Source organism: Felis catus, chromosome A2 (genome assembly GCF_018350175.1).
Source record: "Felis catus isolate Fca126 chromosome A2, F.catus_Fca126_mat1.0, whole genome shotgun sequence".
Classification (NCBI taxonomy): domain Eukaryota; kingdom Metazoa; phylum Chordata; class Mammalia; order Carnivora; family Felidae; genus Felis; species Felis catus.
The window spans coordinates 94,703,015-94,729,760 of NC_058369.1; the positions used below are offsets into that span (position 1 = coordinate 94,703,015).

General features: G+C 37.0%; 1 protein-coding gene across 9 annotated transcripts in view; it reads left to right on the forward strand.

Annotated features, from left to right (window-relative positions):
- Nucleotides 1-26,746, forward strand: part of CDK14 (cyclin dependent kinase 14) — a 674,504-nt gene that overhangs the window by 371,371 nt on the left and 276,387 nt on the right. For all 9 annotated transcript variants that reach the window (XM_045053225.1, XM_045053222.1, XM_045053223.1 and 6 more), the window contains one exon: nt 17,353-17,446. In XM_045053225.1, coding sequence (XP_044909160.1) covers nt 17,353-17,446 — 94 coding nt within the window. The remainder of the gene's footprint in view (nt 1-17,352; nt 17,447-26,746) is intronic.

Below are 26,746 nucleotides of genomic sequence, written 5' to 3' on the forward strand. Positions count from 1 at the left end.
ACCCCTAACTTATCCTCCAAGCTGCCTTGGCTACTGGTTTCCAGCTTGGTTCAGGTAATGGACAGGGAGAAGTAGACTGAATATTCTTCCTTAATTCTTTTCTTTAGTCCATATTTCTGGAAATGACTGACTGTAACTTCTGTGGGTATGCCCTTCTTCCATGATTCTAGTTGTTAATAGCTTTCAGTAATACTTGGCCTTCTTAATTCTAGGGAGAATAATGGCTGTTAGCTCTAAAGCAGGTAATGGCTTCCTGCTGTTGCTAGCCTCTTAGTGTTTCACTATGTCTTATTGGTTCCCTTACACCTCTGTAAGTAATCATCTCATTAAGGTCTGTTCTGGGTTAGATTCATTTTCCTTCTGGACCTTTACTGGTTCCAGATCCCATATTTCCTGGACTCCATGTCTTCCTTCTTTAGTACTCAGAAAGAATGCATTAGAGATAGAATTTTCAAATTCTAAGTTTTCTGAAGATGTCTTTATTACACTCTCACATGTGATTAATTTTAAACTTTGGCTGGATATATAATTAGTTTTTTCCACCCTCAGAATTTTGAAAGCATTGCTTAATTTCTTTAGCACTTCTACTATTGTTACTGAGAATCTGATTCTATTCTTTCTCGCAGTCATTTGTATGCCCCCTCATGCTTTTTCTCTAGAAAATATTAGACTTTTCTCTCTACTCCTGATATACTGAAATTTCATGATATTGTGCTTTGGTTGTTTTTTTCAACTGGAGCTGGGTAGATTTCTTCAATATAAAGACATACATATATTAGTTTTTAGAAAATCTCTTAGTTTTTTAAAATTTATTTCCTTCCATATTCTCGGTCTTCACTTTTTGGAAAATTTATCATAGTTTGGTATTGAAGCTCCTAGCTTAATCCAAAATTTTTAAAAATATTTTTTATTTTATAACTTTTAAAAAATATTTATTGTTGGGAGAGCACAAGTCAGTGCGCGGTGGGGAGGCACAGAGAGAGGGACAGTGGGTCCAAAGCTGGCTCCTCACTGACAAGCTGACAGCAGTGAACCTGATTTGGGGCTTGAACTCACAAACTTCAAGATCATGACCTGAGCTGAAGTCAGATGCTCAACAGACTGAGTCACTCAGGTGCCCTTTGCTTTACAACTTTTTGTCTTCTAAACCTTCTGTTTTTTCTGAAAAATTTCAGTTACCATATATGTAAGTACCCACTTCCTTTTTCTCTGGTTTCTATTAGAAGCTCTCCTCAAATACAGCATTGGGGGAGGAGGGAATCCTGGCCTGTCCATTTACTTTCATAAATGAGGTACTACAAATCTGTATACCTAGGGGGCACCAGCTGACCGATCAGTTTATTACATATCGTTGAGTCAAAAAGCTAAACTTTTCATTGGGAGATCCCCAAATGTCAATGTCTGAAATCCTAGCCTTTGTTCTTCCTCAGATGCTGATTCCTGGCATCTGGTATCCTCAAGGCAAGACAGGAGAGGGGAGCTGATGGTTACAGAGACCAGTATACATGTTTTTCACTTAGTTTCCCTTTTTTTCAGCTCTGTACCTCACCCTAATCTCTTTTATTCTCAATTTGAGGCCTTCTGGATTTAATTTCTCCAGAGAATAAACACCCAGATGGTCAGAGAAGACCTGTGGGTCAATTTCTTTGCATAAACTTCCAGTTCTCCACTCTACTTTCAGTTGTAGACTCATTCCACACTTTCTAGAACCTGTATCTCCAAGTCCCGAGTTGTCCTGAGTAAATAGTCTGCCTATAACTTGAAGTAGTAACTGCCTATGGTCAACTTAGATTTGCCACATCTTCATCCACATCTTCTAAAAAAAAAGTTTTTTCTCATCCACTTGTGCTTCGTCATCTATTTATTTTATCCTTCTTTAAAATGTATTCCTTAACTGACACTTTGGTCACTTTGGTGAAGAAGGTCTGCGCACATTTTACCACATGTTCTACTGTTGTTGATAATTTAATATTTGTGGCTTTAACTATGGACAGTTGACTCCTAAGGTCCTTGCTCTGTAGAATTTTGTGATTTTGCTTGGACACAGATTTGAGTTGTAGGTGCTAAAGGGTAGCAGCCAATCAAACAGCATAGTGCAGGCAGCAGCCTCTTGACTGCCGATATCTTAGTGTGGCAGTGGAAATTTGTCACCTTTACCATCTAACTGTTAGTGAATCATGACAGCTTTATTTATGAAAACAAACTTAAAAAGAAATCCCTACGGCTTTTGATGAGCTAGTGATGAAAGGGAATAGAACATGAAGTGATAGTTGTTAACAAGATGAAAATTTTACATGAATTTAAAGAATTGACTGCAGAAAGCAGTTCTTTGGATCAATGGTCTGTGTGAATCCAACATAAACTTGCTATTAAAACAAGCAAAAGCAATTAGTGAAACTCTTCCAACAAATGTTTCATTCAGTATAAAGTTTCTAATCCAATGAAGGTGAAAGGGTAGACTGTTAACTTATGTGTACAGGAAGGACATGATTGAATGGAAATCTAATTGGAGGAAAACTAGGAGCTTGTATAAATATCATTGTGTGACTGTGGTTAGTAAAGGGATTTGAATGTCTACTTGATACTGTTCATTGAAGGATGGAAGTAGAGACTTCTATACTGTTATGACATTTGTGAATTAATTCCTCAGGATACTACACTATCTGGAGTGTTCTTTAATTTACTGGTATATTGCCATATGAATTAATACAACTTAATTGTACCAGTGGCTTTCTTGATTTTAGATACCATATTGTATAATTGAGAAATCTTGATGTTTGTAATTTTTTTTCTTCAGTTTTGGTCTTCAAATGTAGTGTCCTTAGATTCGTATTGGTAAAAGATGTCATTCATGGATAGAAAGAAATAATACAATAATTGGAAAAGAATTAAAGTCAAACTTAACTATGAGTGGCCAAAAACAGCCTGCCAAATTCCATTTAAAAAATAAACAAAACTTAATCATAGTCTGTGACAGGCACTTCATTTTTTTTTTCATACTCCAGATGCTTTATGGTTGTTGTTGGCATGCTTATAATACTGAAAAACAACAAGCCCCGGGTCCAGCAACCATGGCCCAATGCTGGGATGGGGGGCAGGGAGGTAGACTTAGTATTAAGACATGAAGAGCTGAGGCCATACATCTGGTAGTCCTGTCCTCTGCTCCCCATTTCTGTCACCCTTCTGAGGCCGAAAGGAGAGCAGCTAGATCTCAACTTCTCTCCTCCTACTCCTTTCCCTTCTTTTCAGGTTTCCCTCGGGTGTCTTAAGGGCCCTCCATCCCTGCTAAAAACTCAGCCTATACAGAACACTTCTAGGTGCCTCTCCTATCCGCTTCCTTGCTCTAGTCTCTAGGTGCCCCGGCTTCATTCCTTCTGGCTCTAACCAAAGTAGGAATAGAAGGGAGAGGACTGGACTGGGGGTCTGGCAGGCTGTGCATCAGGGCCTGGAGACACAGACAGGAGGCCGGGAGGTGGTGAATAGTCCCTTCCCCCCAACATGAGATGCCTGAGGTCTTGGGCTGGAGAGGTTGCTGCACGTACCTTCAGATAGGCCCATAGCTGAAGCATGATGTTACTAAAAACAGAATCTGAGGGGCGCCTGGGTGGCTCACTTGGTTGAGCATCTGACTTCTGCTCAGGGCATGATCTTGTGGTTCATGGATTCAAGCACCATGTTGGGCTCAGTGCTGACAGCTCAGAGCCTGGCACCTGCTTCGGATTCTGTGTCTCTCTGCCCCTCCCCTGCTCATGCTCTGTCTCTCTCTCAAAAATTAAAATAATAAAAACATTTAAAACAAAAACCAGAATCCAAGTAGCTCCCTATTTTCTTATACACATGTGAGTTGTTCATCCTTTGCTATGACATTTTATGTTTCTCTGTATTTCCATAGACAGTAGATTCTAAGAATGGGATGTTTGCATAATTGCATTTTCTGTAGAGCTTGGCAAGGCTTTTCTATTCTTTCTCATTGATAATTCAGTGGTTTTTTTTTCCTTGATTACTAGCTTTTACCATGTTTGCTTCTGAAAACAGTATATATTCAGAGCCTAACATAAACTCAACAAATTTTAAAAGTTTATTATGTTAACTCTGTAAATTTTCATCTATTTGTCGTTTAATCCTAACATGTTTAATTTAGAAACTGTTTCAGAGATTTAGCAACTCAGTAAAATCAATTCATAATTTTGTTGTGTTGTTATTTTATGGCCATTTTAACTCCTTGTGCCCTCTCCCCCAAATCTGAGGGTCCTTGGTTATGTTGCCCACATTAGGTGGTTGGTGGTGGCACAGGGAAAAAACAACAAAAACAAAAAAAGCCTCTGGGGTCCTAGGGCAGCATCCTTCCCACAAAGATCTCCCTTGCACAGGATGGGGTCTCTTTGTTCATTCATTTATTCATTCAACAAAACCTTACAGAATGTCCAGAGTTTCAAGAGTGAAGAAAACCTGGTCCTTGACCTCAAGCAGCACCCACTGGTGCTACCAATTGTCTAATCTGCACAGCCACATTCCAGGGCACATCTTTGAAAATATTCCACAAAACCCACAGACTTCACCCAAAATTGGATGTTTTTGCCTTCAGGTCTTCCTTTTATTTAAGATACCAGATTGTTGTCAAATATTGTACTGTCAGATACCATCCATCCAGTAATATATCTTCGTAGTGCCTATTCCAGCATTCTTACCCATGGTCCATCAAAGTTCAACTGTGCCATGTGATGACTGGAACTAACTATAGCAGCTCACCACTCTAAATTGAAGTTCAGAATTCTCCTCATGGAATAATAGAGTAATTTACACGAAGGTTTCCGCAATGATTTCTCTTCGTGATATGCAGATATGGTGGTTTCTCTAAAAAGATTTGAATATGTCATTTGCTTTGATCTTTAAGAGAATACCTATGAACATTTTTTTTCCTGATTCCTCATTTCACATTATTGCAGGAGGATTAATACAATTGCAAGGAGAAATCTTACAATTTTCTTGTTCTGCATCAGCTGTCATATAAATAAATTAAAGATGTGCAAGGCTTATTAATTTGTTTTCTCTTGTCCTGCCTGGTCTACAGTTATTCTTTCAAAAAGTGCTTTCAGGGGCACCTGGGTGGCGCAGTCGGTTAAGCGTCCGACTTCAGCCAGGTCACGATCTCGCGGTCCGTGAGTTCGAGCCCCGCGTCGGGCTCTGGGCTGATGGCTCGGAGCCTGGAGCCTGTTTCCGATTCTGTGTCTCCCTCTCTCTCTGCCCCTCCCCCGTTCATGCTCTGTCTCTCTCTGTCCCAAAAATAAATAAACGTTGAAAAAAAAAATTAAAAAAAAAAAAGTGCTTTCACTGGTAGCATTTTAAATGACCAATCAAATGGGATTTCTCTCTTCCTGTATTGTTGCATAGTATAAGAAATAAAATGTTTTTGCTATCCAATGCAATATTTGAGTCTTACATTTTTTTTCCTTATAGTAGTCCTCAGTAAGGGTGTTTCCTGTTTCCATTTTCGTATTAATTGTGACTAGTTTCTCAATGTTCCTCGTCCAAATATTCCCATTTATCTATATAACCATAGCTGTTAAGATTTTTATCTCTGGTCTTCATTATCTATGGGAGTCTGATTTGAATTTTCAAACATTTTTAAATGTCGACAACAGTCTTATTTACAGTATGTGGACAAGGGTGATAGACTTTAGTTTTTAAGGATAGTTTAATTGTTTTCTCTGCTTGCACCTTAATTTTGAAGCTTTGATTTTGGGTTTTATTTTTATTCTTGTTAGCATTTGTGTCACCAGTAATAAGAACCAGTTTGTCATCTTTATTCCTTCTTTTTCTAATCTGACCTGCCCAACCAAGTAGAAATGTTGTTTTTACTGGGGAGGCAGTCTGACATCATGGAGGGATCATTGGCCCAGGATTCAGTCACAGTTTCAGGTTCTAGGACTGAAATGAAGACATTTAAAGATGTAGTACAGTTTCCTTACATGTAAAAATCAAGACATTGTCTTAAGCATCATCTAAAGTTCCTCCAGCATGGGGCGCCTGGGTGGCTCAGTCGGTTGAGCAGCCGACTTCAGCTCAGGTCATGATCTGGCGGTCCGTGAGTTCTAGCCCTGCGTTGGGCTCTGTGCTGACAGCTAAGAGCCTGGAGCCTGCTTCAGATTCTGTGTCTCTCTCTCTCTGACCATCCCCTGTTCATGCTCTGTCTCAAAAATAAATAAATGTTGAAAAAAAATTTTTAATAAAAATAAAGTTCCTCCAGCTTTAGATTTTAGCATTCAAGTAAATTGTACCACTGAACCAGAGGTTTCCATGGAGATCGTTGGAATTCCTTCAGAGTGACTTACAAATGAAGTTAGGGTTTAGATATTTCGGTGAAATTTGGTTTAGATATTTTGCTGAACCGATTTTTTTGTTGTTGCATTTAATATAATAATATTAGTTCTAAATCAAGTTCGTTTCTACTGCAGTTTAGGTACCCTTCTCAGCTTATGCACTTCATTCATTCATTCATTCATTCATTCAATTTAAGGATTTTATTGGACACTTTTCTTCTTTTAAGGAAGTTCCACACCCAACCTGGTGCTTGAACTCACAACCCTGAGATAAAGAGTCAGATGGTTTACCGACTGAGCCAGGCAGGCCTACCTTGAACAGCAATTTTGTACCAGACACTGGATCAGGTCCTCAGACTTACAAAGATAGAAAAGATCCATCCATTCCATCAAAGTCAGGGGGAAAGGCAGTGTGGCAAGCTATAACACAGGTATGCAGTTAGTACAGTGGCAGCTCAGAAGCAAAGGTGATAAAACTATCCTTGGTGGTTACTTGAGGAGAAGGGGGAGGTCAAAGAAGGGTCACCAAGAAGTAATTACTTGGGCTGACATGTCAAACCCATCTCTCAAAGTTGACAAAACTTTGGGCTGAGGAACACTTAGGCCATGCCATGGACAAAGGTATCCCACCGTGGGGTGAAACAGCAGATATTTGTGGGTAAGGAAGAAGGACTGAGTTTAACAAGAAGTTGAGAAAAAGGAGGGAATGGAGGGAGGGATAAAGTGGTTGGAGACCTGAATGGAGAAATATTTAGGAATAGTTAGGATAGGACAGCTTGATGATTGAATGAGAGTAATATGGGAAAGGCAAGGGTTTCAGATGATTCCTGAATTTCTACATCAGGTAACTGGACCAGAAAGCAAAAGTGATATGATTAAAAATACACACACACTAGAATATATGTATAATGGAATGTATATACTTAGATAGATAGATAGATAGATAGATAGATAGATAGATAGATAGATATTAAATTATTGTAACGTAAGGAACATTAATGCCATTGGTACTTTAAGATGGGTGGGCTTCCTGATCTTCTTCTAAGTCTTATTTTAGGTATGGATGCTGGGAAGGTGGCTTCCATTCATCTGCCTGGCTTCTCCTCCCAAGTCAGCAGCAGGTCACCCTGGGCCTTGACCTTACTGAACTATATTAACTTCCTGTACTTCATTCTTTGCTTTTGTTTAATTTTTGTTCTGATATGGTTAATTTGTAAGTATAACTTTTTAAGTCGTTTCATAGCTTGAAAAATAGATCTTAAGAGTTTCCCCTTGTATAAAAGGTCTATTGTTTTGAATTGAATGTTTTCCAAGATGGGCTTTTACACACAATCTAGGGTTTGGCTTGGTTTTGTTTTCATTTCTTGAGAGCCAAGTACTCCACAGAAGTATTTGACTAAGATATATTGTGCCTATCTGTGCCTAATGAACCACTAACCACATAGTAAATGATGAGTGACAGTTTAATCAATTCAGTTCCTTCAATAGTCACCAAGGGCATGTGGAATGTAATTTTTTAATCTTTCACTTTTCAAACACTGCAAATGCCAACGTGAAAAGATCACATCTGTTACATGTAATAAGTTTTCTTACAAGTTAAAGCAAAAAAAATTTTTTTTTAATTTTCATCTTTTAGAAGCTAGCCTCCTAGGGAACAAAACTCTTTGGTCCATTTTATAAAAACATACATTCCAGCAGAGAAAAGTGACATAAATAAATGGCCACCTTGGTGCATCAAATCGTACTAGCTCTAATTGCATAATGGAATATTTCAGTGAACCATGGCTAAATAAAATTACCTACTAGGTTAATTAATGTGGAACCTGTCTGAGTTAGTATTGCATTCCTGTGTGTACAATTCAGATTGTATCCAGCATTCAATCTAATTTATCTCACCAGTCTGCTGTTTCTTTGTTGTCCCTTTGGCTGGAACCTGAATACACATTCCAAGAATTAACCTGAATTATAAAATTTCTTTCAACCTAGGTTCCTTTAGATTCATGTTCCTCAGTTTCTGGTCCGGTGACCTGTAGCATCTTCATTGCCTCAGAGGCTTGTTAGAAATGCAAGATCTCAGGCCTCAGCCCAGACCTAGTCAGTCAGCGTCTTCGTTCTACTAAGATCCCCACGTGATTGGCATACACAGTAAAGGGTGAGAAGCAAAGCTTCAGATGCTTTTTTATTGATGGACACGACACATAGGCTTTGAGGAGATTTCTGGTACCAGCCTAATGTTGTAAGACAAAGACAAAAGACCTAACTTGCAGTGAGTTACGGTCCTGCTCATCTGCTTTCTTCCTGCCAGAAGCAGCTGGGCACTGTCTTTATCTACAGCCTTCTATCCAAATCTTTGATATGCAGATCATTCTGAATGGTTCTCAATGATTCTCTGAACTGGAGGCCTCCTAACTTTCAATTAGGGAAGTCTGTATGAGAAGGAACAGATCTCCCTTCAAGGTGATAGTGTGAGCTTGGTGGGTCGCTGTCGTCTGTGCACATACTCAAATGCACAGGCTACACTGTGCCATGATCCTTCCCAAGCCCTGTGTTTAAGCTTTGCTACTTGAGAATGAAACTGTCACCTTCTGCTTACAGCTCTCTATCCTAAGGAATCTCAAGCCCTTGCTAATAAATGGATAAGATTAGCTAAAATCCGGCAGAGTTGTTTTTTTTTTTGTTTTTTTTTTTGAGATTTTAATTGCACTGTATTTTAAAATATTAAAGTCTTTCTGCATTGTGTACTGGGACTGAACCAAACTATTGATTGCTGGCCAGAATAAGATTAATGCCAAGCAGAAAAATAATAACCTCTAGGTCCTATTTTATACTTCTTCAGGTGAGATAATCATTTATTCAGTTAATTAACATCTCATAATATTAATGTCTTGATGAGAAAATTGAGTATACTCCCCTTGAAATGCCAGGTGTCAAATGCAGATATTATTTGAGTATAAGAGCTGATGGATCTAATTAATGCTTATTTTAGTTGAAAGATATAAAGTTATCCAACAGGACTTTAATGAATAGGTACATTACAGTGAATCTTAACTGGTGACTGTAGTGCCCAACCCTATTTTATTCAGGTCTGGGAGGACTGCTCTATTGCCATAACCACTTTGACTCATTTGAACTGTATCTTTAAAAGTAGGAGACCAACTTCTGGTTCTAAGAACCATGACAGTGGCTAATCCATTTATAAGTATATATATTACAGTTGTAGGAACTAACACAAGAAGCATGGAGTTAGGGGACCTAACCCAGTCTGAGAGATCAGGAAGCCTCCCCAGAGAAGTGGCAGCAAGATTTACTGTTCCCTAATGTGATGGAGAAAAAGTATTTTGCCCCTTCTCTGGGAATCCCATTTTTTCTCTGCATTCACACTCGCTGCTAATGCTGCAAACTTAGTAATACAGATAAATTTTTCTTCTTGAATTCCTTTGCCAAAGAGTATGTATATCAGTTTTCAAATGCCTTTATATCAAAATTAATCTCTGATTAGTTTGCTGCCCAAGTTATTTCGGGTTGAACCTTAACTGATGTTTCACAGTCTAGCCTGCAGTTCTAGATGGCTCATGCTGCTTCCAAGGAAGAGTTCATCAAAATGTATAGAAGTTCTTTTTTTCTCATATGGTGAAAACTCAAAATGTTAAGGCTCTTCTATTTAAAGTGACTAATTCTATAAAGTGTCCCAAGGAGATGCAGTCCTTCTTCATTTTGCCTTTTTTCAAAAAATAAACTTTTAATTTAGAATAATTTTAGGTTTATAGAAAACAAGAGAATCCCTATATACTCCTCACCTGGTTTCCCCTATTGTTAAAGTCTTACATTATTACTATATGTACTATATGCATTATTACTAAATGTACATATAGTACATTTGTCTCAACTGGCTAACCCACGATGTTACATTGCTGTTAACTAAAGACCTTTGTTTTGACTTCACTAGTTTTTCCTTAATTTCTTTTTTGTATTTAGTGAGTTTTTTTTTTTAAGTTTATTCATTTAAGTAACCTCTGTACCCAACATGGAGCTTGAACTCACAACCCGGAGGTCGAGAATCACATGCTCTTCCAACTGAGCCAGCCAGGCACCCTGTTTTTTGTATTTTAGGTTCCCATCCTGGTTACCACATTACATGTAGTTGTCAAATGTTATAATAGTTTATCAGATTTTCTTTGTTTTTCATGACCTTGACAGTTTTGAGAAGTACCAGTCAGGCATTTTGTAGAATGACCCTCAATTTGGGTTCATCTAATGGCAAGAAAGACAGAGGTGAAGTGATATTCTCATCACATCACATCAAGGGTACTCGCTATCAACAAGACTTACCACTGATGATGTTAACCTTGATTACATTGTCAAGGTCTTCTTTGCTGTTTTTCTCCCTTGTCATTATCCACTTCCCTATTGGCCGTTTTTCTCCAAATTCATTATCTATCTCCCATCCCCACTTCCATACCCTATCTTTGGAAGCAGGTTGCTAAGTTCAGCTCTTACTCAGGAGTAGGGGGAGAGGAGGAAGGGTTGCATTGCTTTTGATTTATTCAGTCAACAAATAGTTTTGAGCCCTTACTGTGTGCTGACATTCTGCTCTTACTCTGGGAGCAAGACAATGAACACAACTTTGTCCCCAGTCTTGGTCTTCCATCTAGAGTAGAGGCCTCCTGACTTGCAATTAGGAAGTCTGTGTGAGAAGGAACGGATCTCCCCTGAAGGTGATAGTGTGACCTGTGTGGGTTGCTGTCCTCTATGCACATACTCAAATGTATAGGCTATGCTGTGCCATAATCTTGCCATGTGCAAAGACAAGTTAACATCCTTTGAATGTTATGAAGGAAACAAACATGGGACCTCAGCAGTAAGGGGAAACCTGCCTTACATATGGTGGCTGCGAAAGACATCTGTGAAAGGAGCCTTTTGAGCTGAGCCCTAACTAACAAGAAGCACTTCTCCATGCATAGAGTGAGGGGAAATGCATCCTGGGAGGAGGGAACAACAGCTCACACACAGACCCTGAAGTGAGGAGGAGGACGGCGTGTTTCAGGAACAGACAGCAGAGAAACATGACTGGACAGGAGAAATCTCATGGATAGAGGTGTGATGTGAAATTGTTGAACATGTGGGGACTTCACTGTCACAAATCTCCGTTCTTAGTTGTAAGGTAGAAAAACCTCAAGATATGATTTTAAAAATCTAATTCCTCTCCTTTTATCAACACAGGGACACAGATGTTAGATGTAGATAGAGGGAAGATGAAAAGGAAATAGCTTGAAATCATTTCAGAACACAGCAACCTTATATTTATATCATATTTATTTTCATTTATCAGGTAAATTTTCCTAATGTTTAGAAAAATAAAAGATAGTACTTCCATGCAATAAAATTTGGACAAAACAAAAACTTCTAAAAAAAGTTCATAAAAGTAAATTCTCCTTCCACCCTACCCATTATTCAGATCAACTCACCAAACCCTCTATTTTGAGAAGTCTTTGTGGAACTGGTTGTATAAGCACTGTTATTAAAAACCACCCTACACATTTGCTCTCAGTTTATTTCTCAGTTAAAAATACTGTAAGATGGAAAAAATATTTTAAGATTAAAATATCCATCTTCAATTACGTTTTAATAATCTACCAGAGTTTTGGCAAAATGCGTGGAAGCATTTAAAGCATATCTACCACAGGAAAACTGCTGAGGAAAGTAGTGAAAAACGAGATCATATTCGAGAGCTTTCTATTATTATTTTTTTATTTCTATTATTAACTTTTTCTATTATTTCTTTATTAACTTTTATTTTTTATTAACTTTTTCACAAATTATCATAATATATAATTTCTCTTATTTTTTTCTGCATAACTGATGAAGGTGATTTCTTCTATTTATAAGTATGCTTTTAGGTAAGTGAAGTGTAACATAAATCAGGGTTTGGTAAACTTTGTCTGTGAAGGATCAGATAGTACATATCTGGCTTTTCAGGGCATGTGTAGCAGGTTTTCAACTCTGTTGTGAGATTGAGAAGGCAGCATAGACAACACATAAATCAGTGTGTGGTAGGGTTCTAATAAAACCTTATTTCTGAACACTGAAATTTGAATTTTGTGTAATGTTCATATATCACCAAATATTCTTCTTTTGATTTTTTTTCAACCACTTAAAAATGCAGAAGCCATTCTTAGCTTATAGGCTGTTATAAAAACAGGCACTGAGCACGATTTGGCTTGTGGTCTGTAGTTTGTGGGCGCCTCTTCATTATTGTATGTGACCCCTCACTGCCCAGTAGAGAGAGGGCTTATACCACCGCTAGTCTCATTCATTGGCTGCCATGAGTGGAAAAGAATGAGGTGGCTTTACAACCAATGGTTGTAGTTGCTTCTGTCCTCAAGATTGTTTTATCTCCTAATCTGCCTGTAATCTGGGTTTTTACTTATATATCCAGTTGGTGAGCTTCATCCATCATGAATCCTAAGATGCAGAAAAAAGTTGAGTCCTAGCCTAAGAATAGTAGACAGAGTTCTTAGCCTAGTGTATGGAATTCTGCTCTCTTTTAACTTTCTCTTCCATTTTCTAAGCATAGCCATCTGAACAGCATTTGGCTCCCTGAAGATTCTTCATGTTTCGGGTCCTGTTTTCTCTGCTGGAATGCCCCATTCCCACTACTGTGCCATCAGCCCTAACCCACCAGGGTCCCCTCTTCTAGTCTAATAAGACTTCAGGAGTGCAAGTTCTTCCTCGCTCTCCACATTGGGCTGAGCATATCCTCCTGTGCTCCTTTGATATTTATCATGGGAATTATGTAGAATGTTGTAGAATTTTTGTGTTTATAGTGTATAGACATACTTGAAGGGAACTTGATAGTTTTCCCCAAATTGACAACAGTCCTAAAAGTTTACGTGACTCTGCCAATTAGATGTTAAGTTGAAAAAAAAGAAAACTTTTCTATACTGTCAGAAAAGAAAGTCATCATTATGGTAGAGGAAAGACTAAGTTATCTCTGTATTCTCTTTATACAAAATGATGTTATCGAATTATCCTAGAAGTAATCAAAGATTATGCAGCCAGAATTGGAAAGAAATTTATTAGGGAGGTGTGTCATTTAATATGTTTTTCTGAATTTAACATTATTTGTCATATTTGTTAGCTTTTAAATATTTGTGATTTCTTTTGATTTATTTTCTCATTCAGAGTTCACTTTTGTACTTAATTTTTTATTCATAATATTGTATTCTTTTTCAAATTAAGAACTCCCAAATTGTTTGACCTTCAACCTTAAAAAGTTGTCCCTCCAGGAGCACCTGGGTGGCTCAGTCGGTTAAGCATCCAACTCTTGATTTTAGCTCAGGTCATGATCTCACAGTTCCTTAGATCGAGCCCTGCATCCGGCTCTGCGCTAACAGTGTAGAGCCTGCTTAGGATTCTCTTCTCCCTCTCTCTGTCTGCCCCTCCCCGACCCATGCTGTCATTCTCTCTCAAAAAAAAAAAAAAAATGTCCCTCCTAGTCATAATTACAAAGAATTTTCAATTCTGCTTGAAATCTTATTTTGATTTGTGGTGAAGAAATCACACATCTGCAGCATAAATTAACTTTGGAAATTTTGAGTTGAAAAGAATTAAAGGATATATGAGCATGGTTGGGTGTTTCATATATTATCTTACCTGTTAACTAATCCTGTATGAGAGTTTGAACACACTGCATTTTATGACAGCTTTCATTGTAAGCTTTGTGACCAGTTCTTATTCTTGAAAAATTTAGACTGTGTGGGTGATAATTACATAATTATTCAAATTGTTGAAAAAAGCAACAAGTTAAAGGAGACATTTCCTGAAATAAGATTATATGTCATAAGTATAGAACTTAAGTGGTTAAATTATTTCTCAGTAAACCTCATGGCAGTCAACTTACTCCATCAAGAGAGAGCATGTAGGGTAATGGAGGGTAGCAAGGGAGTTGGGGGAGGTAAATCAGGCAATAATCCCTTCATATTATACTGAAGGGCTTCTATTGCTGTTTGGCAATAAGACAGCTCCAATAATTAAGTATTTTGCTATGCTCTAATATGTTGATATGTTTGACACTTCTACTTTTTAATTTTCTTGTGCATTCTATCTCCTTTTATAAATCCTTTAAGTATAATTCTCTCAGGCTTATTAGTATGCTCTCACACATCTTTGGCAAGTGATGTCGTCAGAAACATCCATTAGAAGTGATAGTCCATGTCCCTCCACCGGCTAAGCAGATAAGAGCCTATGGAAATGCTATATCATCATATTCCACCTAAGTAAAATTGCAGCTAGATTTATCTCTTAATTGTTCTAAGTATCATATTATGGAGATGCTATGGACCAACACAAGTAGTGATAAAGGCATTTCTGTAAGTGTGTATAATGGTTACCTCACCAGCCAGCTTAGCGGGGTACACAATGGGCGCAGCTGTGGCTCCTGTTGAGGGTCCACATGCTCAGAGTTGCAGCTTATGCTGGGAAAGACTAAAGCCAAATAGTAGTGAATAGAGAGTATATTCTGAGTGTTAAAAAAAAAAAAAAGGAAAGTGCTGGTAGCTATTTAAGAACCAAGATACTTTATGTAAATGTGAATAAGAAGACAGTAGAAATGTAGGTCAATAGTCTTAGAAAAGAATTATTGGCATAAACATTTGGAAAACCACTAAATTGAAATCTGAGACCTAACCAGATGTTGAAGCCCCAATATTTATAAGAATATCATTGCATTTTAACATACTAATAAAACAATTCTCAATATGGATGTTGTGTCTCAAATCTTAAGTGAAAACAACTTGTGTTAAGCCCAATCTGTGTAGAACACTGATTTTATAATTAATTCTTTACTATTTAAATGGAATTACTTTTATGATATATGAAAAAACATTTATTTGTTTTTAGTCATTTTAACTCTATTTACTGTCTGTTTAATTCAGATAGAAATTATGTGCTATAATAGAGAAGAGATTTCTGCAAATGTATTAATTCTTTACTTCAGTACATTGTATACAACTGTGATAACTGCAGCCATTATAGAGAAGTAGGTCCCTTGTCCGTAACTTCCAGGGGATCTGAGATAAGTTAAAGACACAAGGGTTTGGTCACCATTTATAGAAAATGATATTATCGAATTGCCCTAAAAGACGTAATCAAAGATTATGCAGCTAGAATTGGAGAAAGAAATTTATTAGAGACACATGTCAGTTCATAAATACGTTACTTTTCTGAATTTGACATTGTCATATTTGTTAGCTTTTAAAAATTTGTGATTTCTTTTGATTTATTTTCTCATTTGGAGTTTGCTTTTGTACTTACTTTTTTATTCATAATGTTGTATTCTTTTTCAAACTAAGAACTCCCAAATTATTTGACCTCCAACCTTAAAAAGTTGTCCCTCCAGGAGCACCTGGGTGGCTCAGTCAGTTAAGCATCCAACTCTTGATTTTGACTCAGGTCATGATCTCACAGTTCATGAGATGGAGCCCTGTACCAGGTTCTGCGCTAACGGCATGGATGGAGCTTGCTTGGGATTCTCTCTCTCCCTCTCCCTCTCTACCCTCCCCAACCCATGTTCTCACACACTCTCTTGAAATAAATAAACTTAAAAAAAAGTTGTCCCTCCATAATCATAGTTACAAAGAATCTTCAATTCTGCTTAAAATCTTATTTTGATTTGTGGTGGAGAAATCACACATCTGCAGCATAAATTTGGAAATTTTGAGTTGAAAAGAATTAAAGGATATATGAACATGGGTGGATGTTTCATATATTTTCTTACCTGGTAATTATTCCTGTATGAGAGTTTGAACACATTGCATTTTATGACAGCTTTAATTGTAAGCTTTGTGACCAAACCCTGGTGTCTTTATTAGAGTTACACTGAATTAGATTTATATGTTAAGAACAAATAAATGAAGGAAGCAGTTGTGGGTAGTGAAGCAGTTTGGGTCAAACTGTATAGGTTTATTCTTGGCCCATGGGCCGATCAGTCCAGCTCAGGGAAACTCACGGTAGCTACCCTGAATCACCCAAGCAGCCTGAGTCAACACCTGGGATCCAACCTAGACTGATTGAAACAGGATCTCTGCTGTTTGTGTTTCGATCATATGCAGTTTTTAAAAGTTCCCCCCAGATAATTTTGATGCAAAAAGAGGTTTGAGAACCCTTAGACAGCTAGAGAGGACAATATATTATGAATTCATGAAATGGGGTTGGAAAAGGATATTCGAAAAAGACTGGCAGCTTTCTATATTAGGCTAAGGAGTTTCTTGATGGTTTCCTGTAAATAAGGTGGAGCCACCAAGCATTATATTTTACTGGTTGCCATGATTGTCTGAGCCCAGGGTAGTTGCATCTGTTTAGAGATTTGAGACCTTTCAGGGCAATAGACATGGAGGGAAAGGAAACATGTAGGATTTAGATGGATGTGGCGCAGCCCTTGGTACTCATTAAAGAATGTTACTCCACTATATATATAAACCACATCTTTATCCATTCATCAGTTGATGGACATTTAGGCTCTTTCCATAATTTGGTTTTTGTTGAAATGAGAAAGTATGAAATCCTGCCATCGTTAGCAATGTGAAATAAGTCAGTCAGAGAAAGACAGATATATGTTTTCATTCGCATGTGGAACTTGAGAAACTTAACAGAAGACCATGAGGGAAGGGAAGGGGAAAAAATAGTTACAAACAGAGAGAGAGGGAGGCAAACCATAAGAGACTCTTAAATACAGAGAACAAACTGAGGGTTGATGGGGGGCAGGGGAGACGGGAAAATGGGTGATGGGCGCTGAGGAGGGCACTTGTTGGGATGAGCGCTGCGAGTTGTATGTAGGCAATGAATCACGGAATCTACCCCCAAAACCAAGAGTACACTGTATACGCTGCATGGTAGCCAACTTGACAATAAATTATATTAAAAAAAAAAAGAATGTTATTTATTCATTGTTTCTCCTGGAGTAGATGTTCTAATCCCAGATTTAATTTTCCAGAATACGTTGGAGTTTTTGTACAATGCTTTCTTCTCTCTTTAGGGGTGTTGGCTGCATCTTTGTTGAAATGATCCAAGGAGTTGCTGCTTTTCCAGGAATGAAAGACATTCAGGATCAACTTGAACGAATATTTCTGGTAAGTTCTTTACAGAGTGCTTCTAAGAAAAAATGGTTTCTAATTCATCCCTTCATGACAAATTATACAGTGATAGTGGAAAATAATTTTAAACAAGTTTATTGGTTGTCACATTTAATTCTAATATATATTTGCTTTGAAAAAGCAGGAAATTAGGTAAGTGTTGTGTTTTTAAACTACTGCACATGAATAATATGCCAGAATGGTAGGAAACAATAGGAAGTCAGCAGCAACATAGAATAGTTGGTTAAAATTGAGGGCTCTAGCAGAAGAACTTCAGCAATTTATATAGATGCCCCCCCCCCCCAGTTTGTATAGATGGAGCTTAACTCCACCCCATCCCTACCCACTTAAATGTGGGCTTTGATTGGTAACTTTTTTTCTGTCAAATGAAGCATGGAAAAAGGGGAGTAACTTTAAAATGGAGAACTGGCAAATTACCTTAGCCAGATCTTTAAGGCTAGCATCATCAAAGATTAGTCATGCTGGTAGCACATACCTTTGATATAATGTGCTGAGAATGCCACTTCAGCTCTGTGGCCTTCCTCTCAAAACAGTAACCCCAGTCTAATCACGAAAAACACATCACACAAACCCAAATTGAGGGACATTCTACAAAATTCCTGACTGGTATTCCTCAACACTGTCAAGGTCATCAAAAACAAAGTCTAAGAAATTGTCATAGCCAGAGGAGGCTAGGGAGACATGACAACTCAATGTCAGGTGGTATCCTGAATGGAATCCTGGAACAGAGAAAGAACCGTAGGGAAAACTAGTGAAATCCAGGTAAAGTGTGCAGTTTAGTAAACATCAGCATACATTTAGTTGTGAAAAATGCACCATTTAATTTAAGGTTTGTAACAGTATAGGAGAGTGGTGAGGGGTATACAGGAATTCTCTACCATTTTTCACAACTTTCCTATAAACCTAAAACTGTTCTCAAATGCAAACCATTTTGATTTTTAAAAATCTACATAAAGAGAAAATAAAATGTGTTCTGGTGCCAGATGATCTGAGTTTATCACCTGCTCTGGGTTTATCATCTTGGGCAAGGGATGTAGTTATCTGAGCCTTAGTTTTCCTTGGGAGAAATGAAGGCTAATAATAGCACTCACCTCATAGGTTGTTTTGGGGAATAATGGATTTATACACATAAAATGCTTTTAGAGCTATGCCTGGCACATAACTAATACCCCATAAATTATTATTTTTATTGAATCATTTTATACTGAATATTTTTATTCAGTAGAACTTCCACATTAGCTAATATTCATATAAACCTGTTATTTAAAACATGGAATCAGAACTAGGCAAATTAAGGGCTCTGCTAGAAGGATGCAAGCTATGTGCATTGTAGCAGTCAATCACATTATCATACTTTTCCCTTCTTTAATAAAACTCCTGTATGAACTCACTGGGGCAAATTTCAGTATGGACCATACCAAGAGATGTACTTATTCATTTAGTTATGCAAATGCAGCATTAAATCCAGCTTTTATATTAAGTATAAGGACCCAGGAAGGTGCAGTGATATGAACTGAGACTCCATCACTACTGTGTTCACCTTGACATCAGCAGTAAAATGAATAGAAACAATGGACAATGGAAACTTGGAAATCAAAGCACAAGTGATTCCTCCATGCTGTATCCCATATCCCAGGTGATCCTGTAAATTATAGCAGATGGACAAATATCAGAATCTCTAATATAGAAACCTTCTAGGTGTTGCCATATTGATTTCTTCTCCCAGAAGCTCTCTGTATCCACTTCACTTTAAGTTTTACTTAATTATTTTTTATCCATAAATTCCCACACAGAATGTTTAAGTAATGTCTTATTATTATAAAAATAATGCATCTTTGTACAGAAAATTTCCAATACCAGAAAGTATAAAAGATGAAAAATCACCCTTTGTCCTATTAAGCAGAGAAAACTACATGCAGTGTTTTTATATGTAACCTCCATTTCTACACATTAAGAAAAATTGAATCATATTTTATATACTTTTTGTAACTTTATTTTTTCACTTAACAATATGTAATTAACACCTTTCATTGAAAAATGAATCTAGAAATTTATCATTCTTAATGAGAAAGGACTGTTTCATTGTGTGGATGAGACATTATTTGCTTAATCAGTCCCGTATTAGTAGCTTGGTGCTGCCAGATACATCCGTGCATAGTGATCCTCTTAGTTAAAAATAATTATTAGAATTCAAAGTCCTTAATTCAATAACATTTAATTTTCATAAATTTATTGACTATTCTTAAACTTTGATCCTTTCACCTAAAGTCACGAAACACTTCATTCTCTCTGTCCCTAAGAATATCTCTTACTGAGTTGACCTAGGCTGTACTGAGACTGTAGATTAGGACAAAAATATATAAAATGGAGCTTTCCCATCTAAGAATAAATTGTATTTATTTATTAATATTTTGTGGTCCTTTGCATAAAGGTACAGTTTTTATAAATATTTTCTTTTCCTATTTTCTACTTAAGCTTTTGTTTTCATTCAAGTATTTTAAAGAATTTTCCAGAACTATTTTCTTAAAAATATAATAAATTTGTTTATTTTTTATCATTGAGAAAAATAGTAGGAGAGGGAATATTAATGGGTTATGGCTTGATCATATAGATTTTTATGCTAAAACATATCTTCAAATATTTAGCCTTTAATTTATTTGAAGCTCAACTATAACAATAATACCACTTAATTATATTCTGAGATTAATTTCCTAAACTTTACATTCAACCTAACTGTTCACTGTCTGATAATTATTGAGTAATGTTTATATAACCTTGTTAACTTCAAAAGAGAATCACATAGAAATATCTTCGTGTATACATTATTTCAGGATGAATTTGAAAGAAAAGGAAATGGTTATATAGATGAGATGTATGCTATAGCAATAGAACCAAACAATGAGTTTCATAAGAGCATTGTTTATTGCTATAGCTTAGTCAAAGTTTTCATTTTTATATATTATTTTTATAATGCAGTGATTTCTAATAGGTACTATCTTGTTGGATTGCTTCCTGTTTGCAGATTTTGCTATTTCTTTTAATTTTATGGCAATAATTTCCTAATTTTATGGGTATTCAGAGACCTTTGAGCTATGACTAGGCTTTTAATAAGTCAAAGAAATAAATCATTGCAGATTTCCCATAGGAATATTGGTACTATAAACGATTTGCTTTTGTTAGAGCACAGAGACCCTTTAAATGCAGATAAACATCATGATTGATGCTAATAATTTCTTCATTTACTCCAGTTTTTTTTTACATATGTAATGTTTTTAACAAGTGAAACGTCCCTTTGGTAATTAGGAGATAAAGATCATTATCTATATACAATTGCTGCTTTAGAATTAAATAATACTATGTTTTACTCAGAAGAATCAGATACGACCAAAAAGAAAAGAATCTATAAACTTCTTGTGACAGTAAATGTTACCATCTTAAATACTTAGTTCCTCTACCAAATTGTTTAAATTTGCAAAAGTTAGCTCTATGTCCCATGAAACAAGAAGACTCTCTTGGGAGTTGTGCAGTCATTGGAAGAAGAAATTTTGCTCACCCAGTATGGTTGAATCACTGGGAAAAAATGCTTTTCTTTGGTGATCTTTTATGTCTGGTCTGAATCAGAATTACTGTTAAAGGGCGATTAAATCCACTTTCACAGGCTTCTCATATAAATTGCCGGAGACTCTTTTCTAAAGTGGCAGTTGTATATCTGGCCTCTGGTAAAGCATGGCCAAAGAGATAATCAACTTTGAGAAGTCATGAAACATGGGATTATTTGGTTTGTTTTGTATTTTAATACAGGGATTAAGTCCATTCATTCGCCTGTGAACTGTGTATAGAAAGGTGGTTGATAACTTTGAAGAACAAAATTAATAGCTTGTTACCCAAGATAACTAATATAATTAACTCCCACACACTGAGTCTTTATAACAAATATGAAAGGCAACAAAGATCAGCCAGTAAAGCCCTTATATTTCTCTTCTGAAGGTTTTATTTTTCTTGTTTTTCTCTTTCCCTCCTTCAGTGGAAAGGAGCAGTTCACATTTTTAACAAGTCCATTGAGTTTATTTCTGCAACATAATAACTATATTGATATATATTAGGTGAGCTGGCTATGCTACAATCTGAGATTTCACCATTAAATCATTTTCCTTGAAATTGTGATGCTCATATGCAAGAAAGAAGGGAAGTGATGGAGGTTAGACAAATTGTATTCAAGACATTTTGAATTGCCAGGTGAATGGGCACCTACTTCTCTAAGCAGTAACTCTGCTGTTAGGTGAAAAGAGTGATTTATATTCATTTCCTCAGCATTACCTACTTTTTAGTGCAGCATGATGTATTCTATTCACCTCCATTAGCTGCAAAAATAAACAGTAGATGTATTCATCCTGGTAAATCTATATTCAGAGTGACAAAATCAGAACTAATAAAAAAAAATTTGTATTCTAATCACATTGTTCTGAATTGAAAAAGAAATCCACTTGGTGGAACCCTGGGAATATGCGGCTCACTCACTTCACAGCAGCTGAACAAATGGCAGGGAATGCTTGCACAGCTGCCTGGGACATTTGACAGACGCCTCTGGGTTTGTGTGGCTTGTGGCCCAATGTACAGCAGCCATGACAGAAGCTGGCATGAGTTTGTTGTGGAGACCTGCGCTTGATCTCCCTGCCTTTGAATGTTGATAACCCTGAGGAGGTCACCTTTCCCCATTTTCTAGGTCTTCTGGCTTGCAATGAAATTTCTTCCACCAGTTGTTTGTTAACCTGTTGTGCATTAATTGATTGGTACAGTTGCTAAAATGTTCCTCTTCCTCATATATATGCCATTCAGAATTTAAAAGTGCGTGCGTGTGTGTGTGTGTGTGTGTGTGTGTGTGTGTGTGTGTAAAAAGAGCCACTTGAAACTTTAAAAATGATTTACCAGCCTGGCTTTTGAGTCAAAATCTTCCTTAAGCCTCTGTGTTTGACAGGGGACTAACTGTAGAAATGAAGTCTTTAGATTCAGTTCCAGTCCTTGTTTCCCCATCCTGGCTCTGTTTCCAGGATCTTAGCTAGAACAATAACCCTGTGACTTCTGGACTGGCTAGAACAGCCATATAGAAAGTAAGAGAAAACTGGTGGCCATTACTTTTGATGGCTGTTCCCATCCGAAGAGATGTAGGAGCCACACTGTTAAGATGGACTGTTGGGATCACAGATTGTATCATCAGCACCATTATTGGATTTGCTTGAGGTCACTTCTGGCATACTTCTTCAGCACTCACTTTGCAGCACTAGACACAATGGAGATGTAAAGGAATTGTACACCATGGTGTCTGCCCTGGGGAAATTGATGACAATCAAGGTGGGCAGGCAAGACATATTTTTAAGAATAAAGTCATGAACAATTGCTCAGCAGCTGGTCAGCCGAAGGGAGACCCAGTAACAGGGGCAGATCCTGTACTACTAGTTAAGATACTGAACTCGAAATGTTAAATATTGGGTGCTAATCCTAATTGTTGTTTTCCATCCCTGAATAAGTCACCTTTTCTAATTGGAGTATTGTTTCTGCATCTGTAAAGGGAGAAGTTGAACTAACTGATTTCACCAATGTCTTACAGATCTCACCTTTCTTAATTACAAAAAAAATGCATGGAATTACAGGATTATGCATAAGGGCTGTGGGTGTTTAAAGAGAAAATTGCTAAGAAAATTTTTGTCAAGCATTGAATAGAGGATAAGATTTGAAGTGGAATAAGGGAGACAGGGGACATCAGGTAATTGTATAAAAGTGCAGTGGGGACAGTAGGAGTCTGTCCTGTATGGTGGAAAGTGAAATTGGATGTTCAACACTGAACTTTGATAGATTGAGGACTTTTATCCTATTTTATCTATGAAGTAATAAGGAGATAATATAATTTTTTTAACCAGAGTAATAATGTTAAAACGACATTTTAGGAAAATTAATACAGTATGATATGATGATTAAACTCAAGCTGTATAAACACTTACAGAAGTAGAGAACTAAGCAATACAGGTTGGGGCTGAGGATATTGAAAATATTAAATAATAATTTTTAAAGTCAATTTTAGAAAAACAAAGTGGAAGAGATAAATTATAAAACCTCCACCTTGGAACAAATGCTTCTTTTAATTTGTACATGTTTCTTCCAAGCCTTATCAATAGGCATTATCAGTGGCTGCAATCTTTTTCACAGTGTTAAGTTTATACAAACTAAAGCAATTAGAAAAATTAAAAAACAGTATGAAATTAAATAAAAATCACTATCCAAAGATAAGCAGTATTAAGCATTTTTGTATTTTCTTTTCTAGGTTTTCACTATTAGGTTAATAATAAATTTATGAGTTTTGTATCCAACTTCTCTTTATTTTCACATTAAATAGTGTGCAGTTTCCAAGCCATTAATATGTATTTGAAAATACTATTTTAATTATACTGCAATATCTTATAAATGTGCCCAAATGTACTAACGCACTGCCCTGTTACTAAGGAATTTGCTTGCACTTTTTATGCTACACTAAGCATCACATATTATTATCCCATTCAGTTCTTCTTTCAGCAAGGATTATTAGGCACCTGTTCTGTGCCAGGCACTGTGCCTATGGGCGGTGGTAAGACACAGTCCCTGCTCACCTCGAAAGTACTGTCATATGGGCTACATTTGAACAGCTTCCAGAAAGTCACATCGGAAGGATATTGTTGCATTCCCACAAATAGCACAAAAGTGTTCCTCTTTCTCCGCATCCTCATCAACATCTGTTGTTTCCTGTGTTGTTAATTTTAGCCACTCTGTCAGGTGTGAGATGGTGTCTCATTGTGATTTGGATTTGGATTTTTCTGAGGAAAAGTGATACTGAGCATGTTTTCATGTGTCTGTTAGACATCTGGATGTCTTCTTTGGAGAAGTGTCTATTCATGTCTTTTGCCTGTTTCTTCATTGGATTATTTGTTTTTGGGTGTTGAGTTTGATAAGTTCTTCATAGATTTCAGATACAAACCCTTTATCTGATATGTCATTTGCAAATATCTTCTCCCATTCCATTGGTTGCCTTTTAGTTTTGTTGACTATTTCCTTTGCTGTGCAGAAGCTTCTTATCTTGATGAGGTCCCAATAGCTCAGTTTGTTTTTGTGTCCTTGCCTCCAAAGACATGTCTAGTAACAGTATGGAGGTTCCTCAAAAAACTAAAAATAGAACTACCCTACAACTCAACAATTACACTACTAGGTATTTATCCAAAGGATACAAAAATGCTGATTCAAGGGGGTACATGCACCCCAATGGTTATAGCAGCTCTATCAACAATAGCCAAATTATGTAAAGAGCCCAAATGTCCATCGAATAATGATTGGATAAAGAAGATGTGGTATACATATACAATGAAATACTGCTCGGCCATCAAAAAGCATGAAATCTTGCCATTTGCAACAATGTGGATGGAACTACAGTGTATTATGCTAATAAGCACAATAAGTCACAGAAGGACAAGTATCGTATGATTTCACTCATCTGTGGAATTTCAGAAACAGATGGACATAGGGGAAGGGAAGGAAAAATAAGATAAAAACAGGGAGACAAGCCATAAGAGACTCTAAAATACAGAGAACAAACTGAGGGTTGCTGGCGGGGGGTGGGGAGGAGGAATGGGCTAAATGGGTGAAGGGCATTAAGGAGGGCACTTGTTGGTATGAGTACTGGGTGTTATGTAAGTGATGAATCACCGGATTCTACTCCTGAAACCAATACTACACTGTATGTCAACTAACTTGAATTTAAATAAGTAAATTTTAAAAAAATATTTTAAAAAATAAAAATAATGAAACAAGTAAAAAAAAAGAAGGATTTCGTTACAAAACTGTTGTGATATATCTTGGATATAAATGATACAGAAGAGAAAGGAGTCAAAAATAACTTCAGAATTTCAAGTTTGGGAAGCAAAGTGTAGATGGGGACATTGAAAAGGAGTCCCTGTGGAGGGGAAGAAAAAGACAGCTCAAGTTACTGGACTTCATATGGCAGCAGGGGACCCCAGGTGGGGATGTCCACACATCATACAGAACAGAATCAGGAGAAGGATGAAACTCAAGGGATCAGTGTTGGGTCCCAAATGCTACTAGCTCTTGAATAATGAGAAGGTGGAGGGGGAAATGCAGTGAGCACTGCTTAAGCCTTACAGATGTGCATGGTTTATGGGGGGTGACAAGTGGGGAGCTAAGCCAGGAGAGAATCAGTGCAGTGACATGAAAGCCAGTGTAAGGGTGAATAGCAAAGAAGTGAAGGATGAGAAAGGCCGGGCCGGGGGCAGGGAATCACTCCCTCCAGGGAAACTATAGATCAGTTCAGGTCTGTTTAGCTAGTGGGTGAAGTTAGGAGTGCTTCCTGTCTGTGTTCCCTCTGCGTGTTCCTCACACTGCCTGTATAATATGTGGCACACTGTATTTGCTCATTAAATGCTTTTAGACCAAAGACAGGAAGAGTTTCCTGTCAGAGAAATGGAAGAGTCAACACAGAAAATACATCTGGGTTTAATTAGAAAAGTTTAGACTGTCCTTGGTGTTCAAAGGAGACATGATTCTCCTCAGTGTCTCAGGGGAAAGTGAGGTGGGAGCTCAAGGGAAGCACGGTTTGAGCCCCTCCACTCTCGTCTCTGCTGTCATTAAGATTTTGTGTGTGAAATATATCTCACTGCTGAAAGAAAGGTTGAAAACTCCTGGACGAATGATATCTCAAGATCCTGTCAGGTCAAGATTCTCTGGGAAAAAAAGACCAATTGGAAGAAAAATGATACAGAGAAATCTGGTGAAAATGAAGATGTCAGAGAAATAACACTTGAGTGATTCATACATGGAGATATTTTCTGGATATTCATAAAAAGAAAAGTTCTGTACTAATTAATAAGGTAATAGAAATTTTGGTAGCAAACTTCAGTAGGGTCATTTGTCATAAGAGAAACAAAGGACAGTAGAACAGATCACTATAGAATAGTTAATCCGATTAATTTTGCAAAGAAACTTTTATTTGAATATTAGCTGGTTGTTTTGTAGAAATTTGAATTAGCTCACTTGGTGAAAAAGTATGTTTACCATGAGTATTCTGGCATTTGCATTATAGTGTTACAAACTTTCTATAAATGAAAATTAGAATATTTTCATTAAATCATTCACTTTTTCATGAAGTTATTAATATTTTCAACAAATATTTGTTGTGTGGTTACTATGGGCTACGTGCTCTTCCCCATTCTGGGGAGATAGCAGTGCAAAAAACAAAGTCCC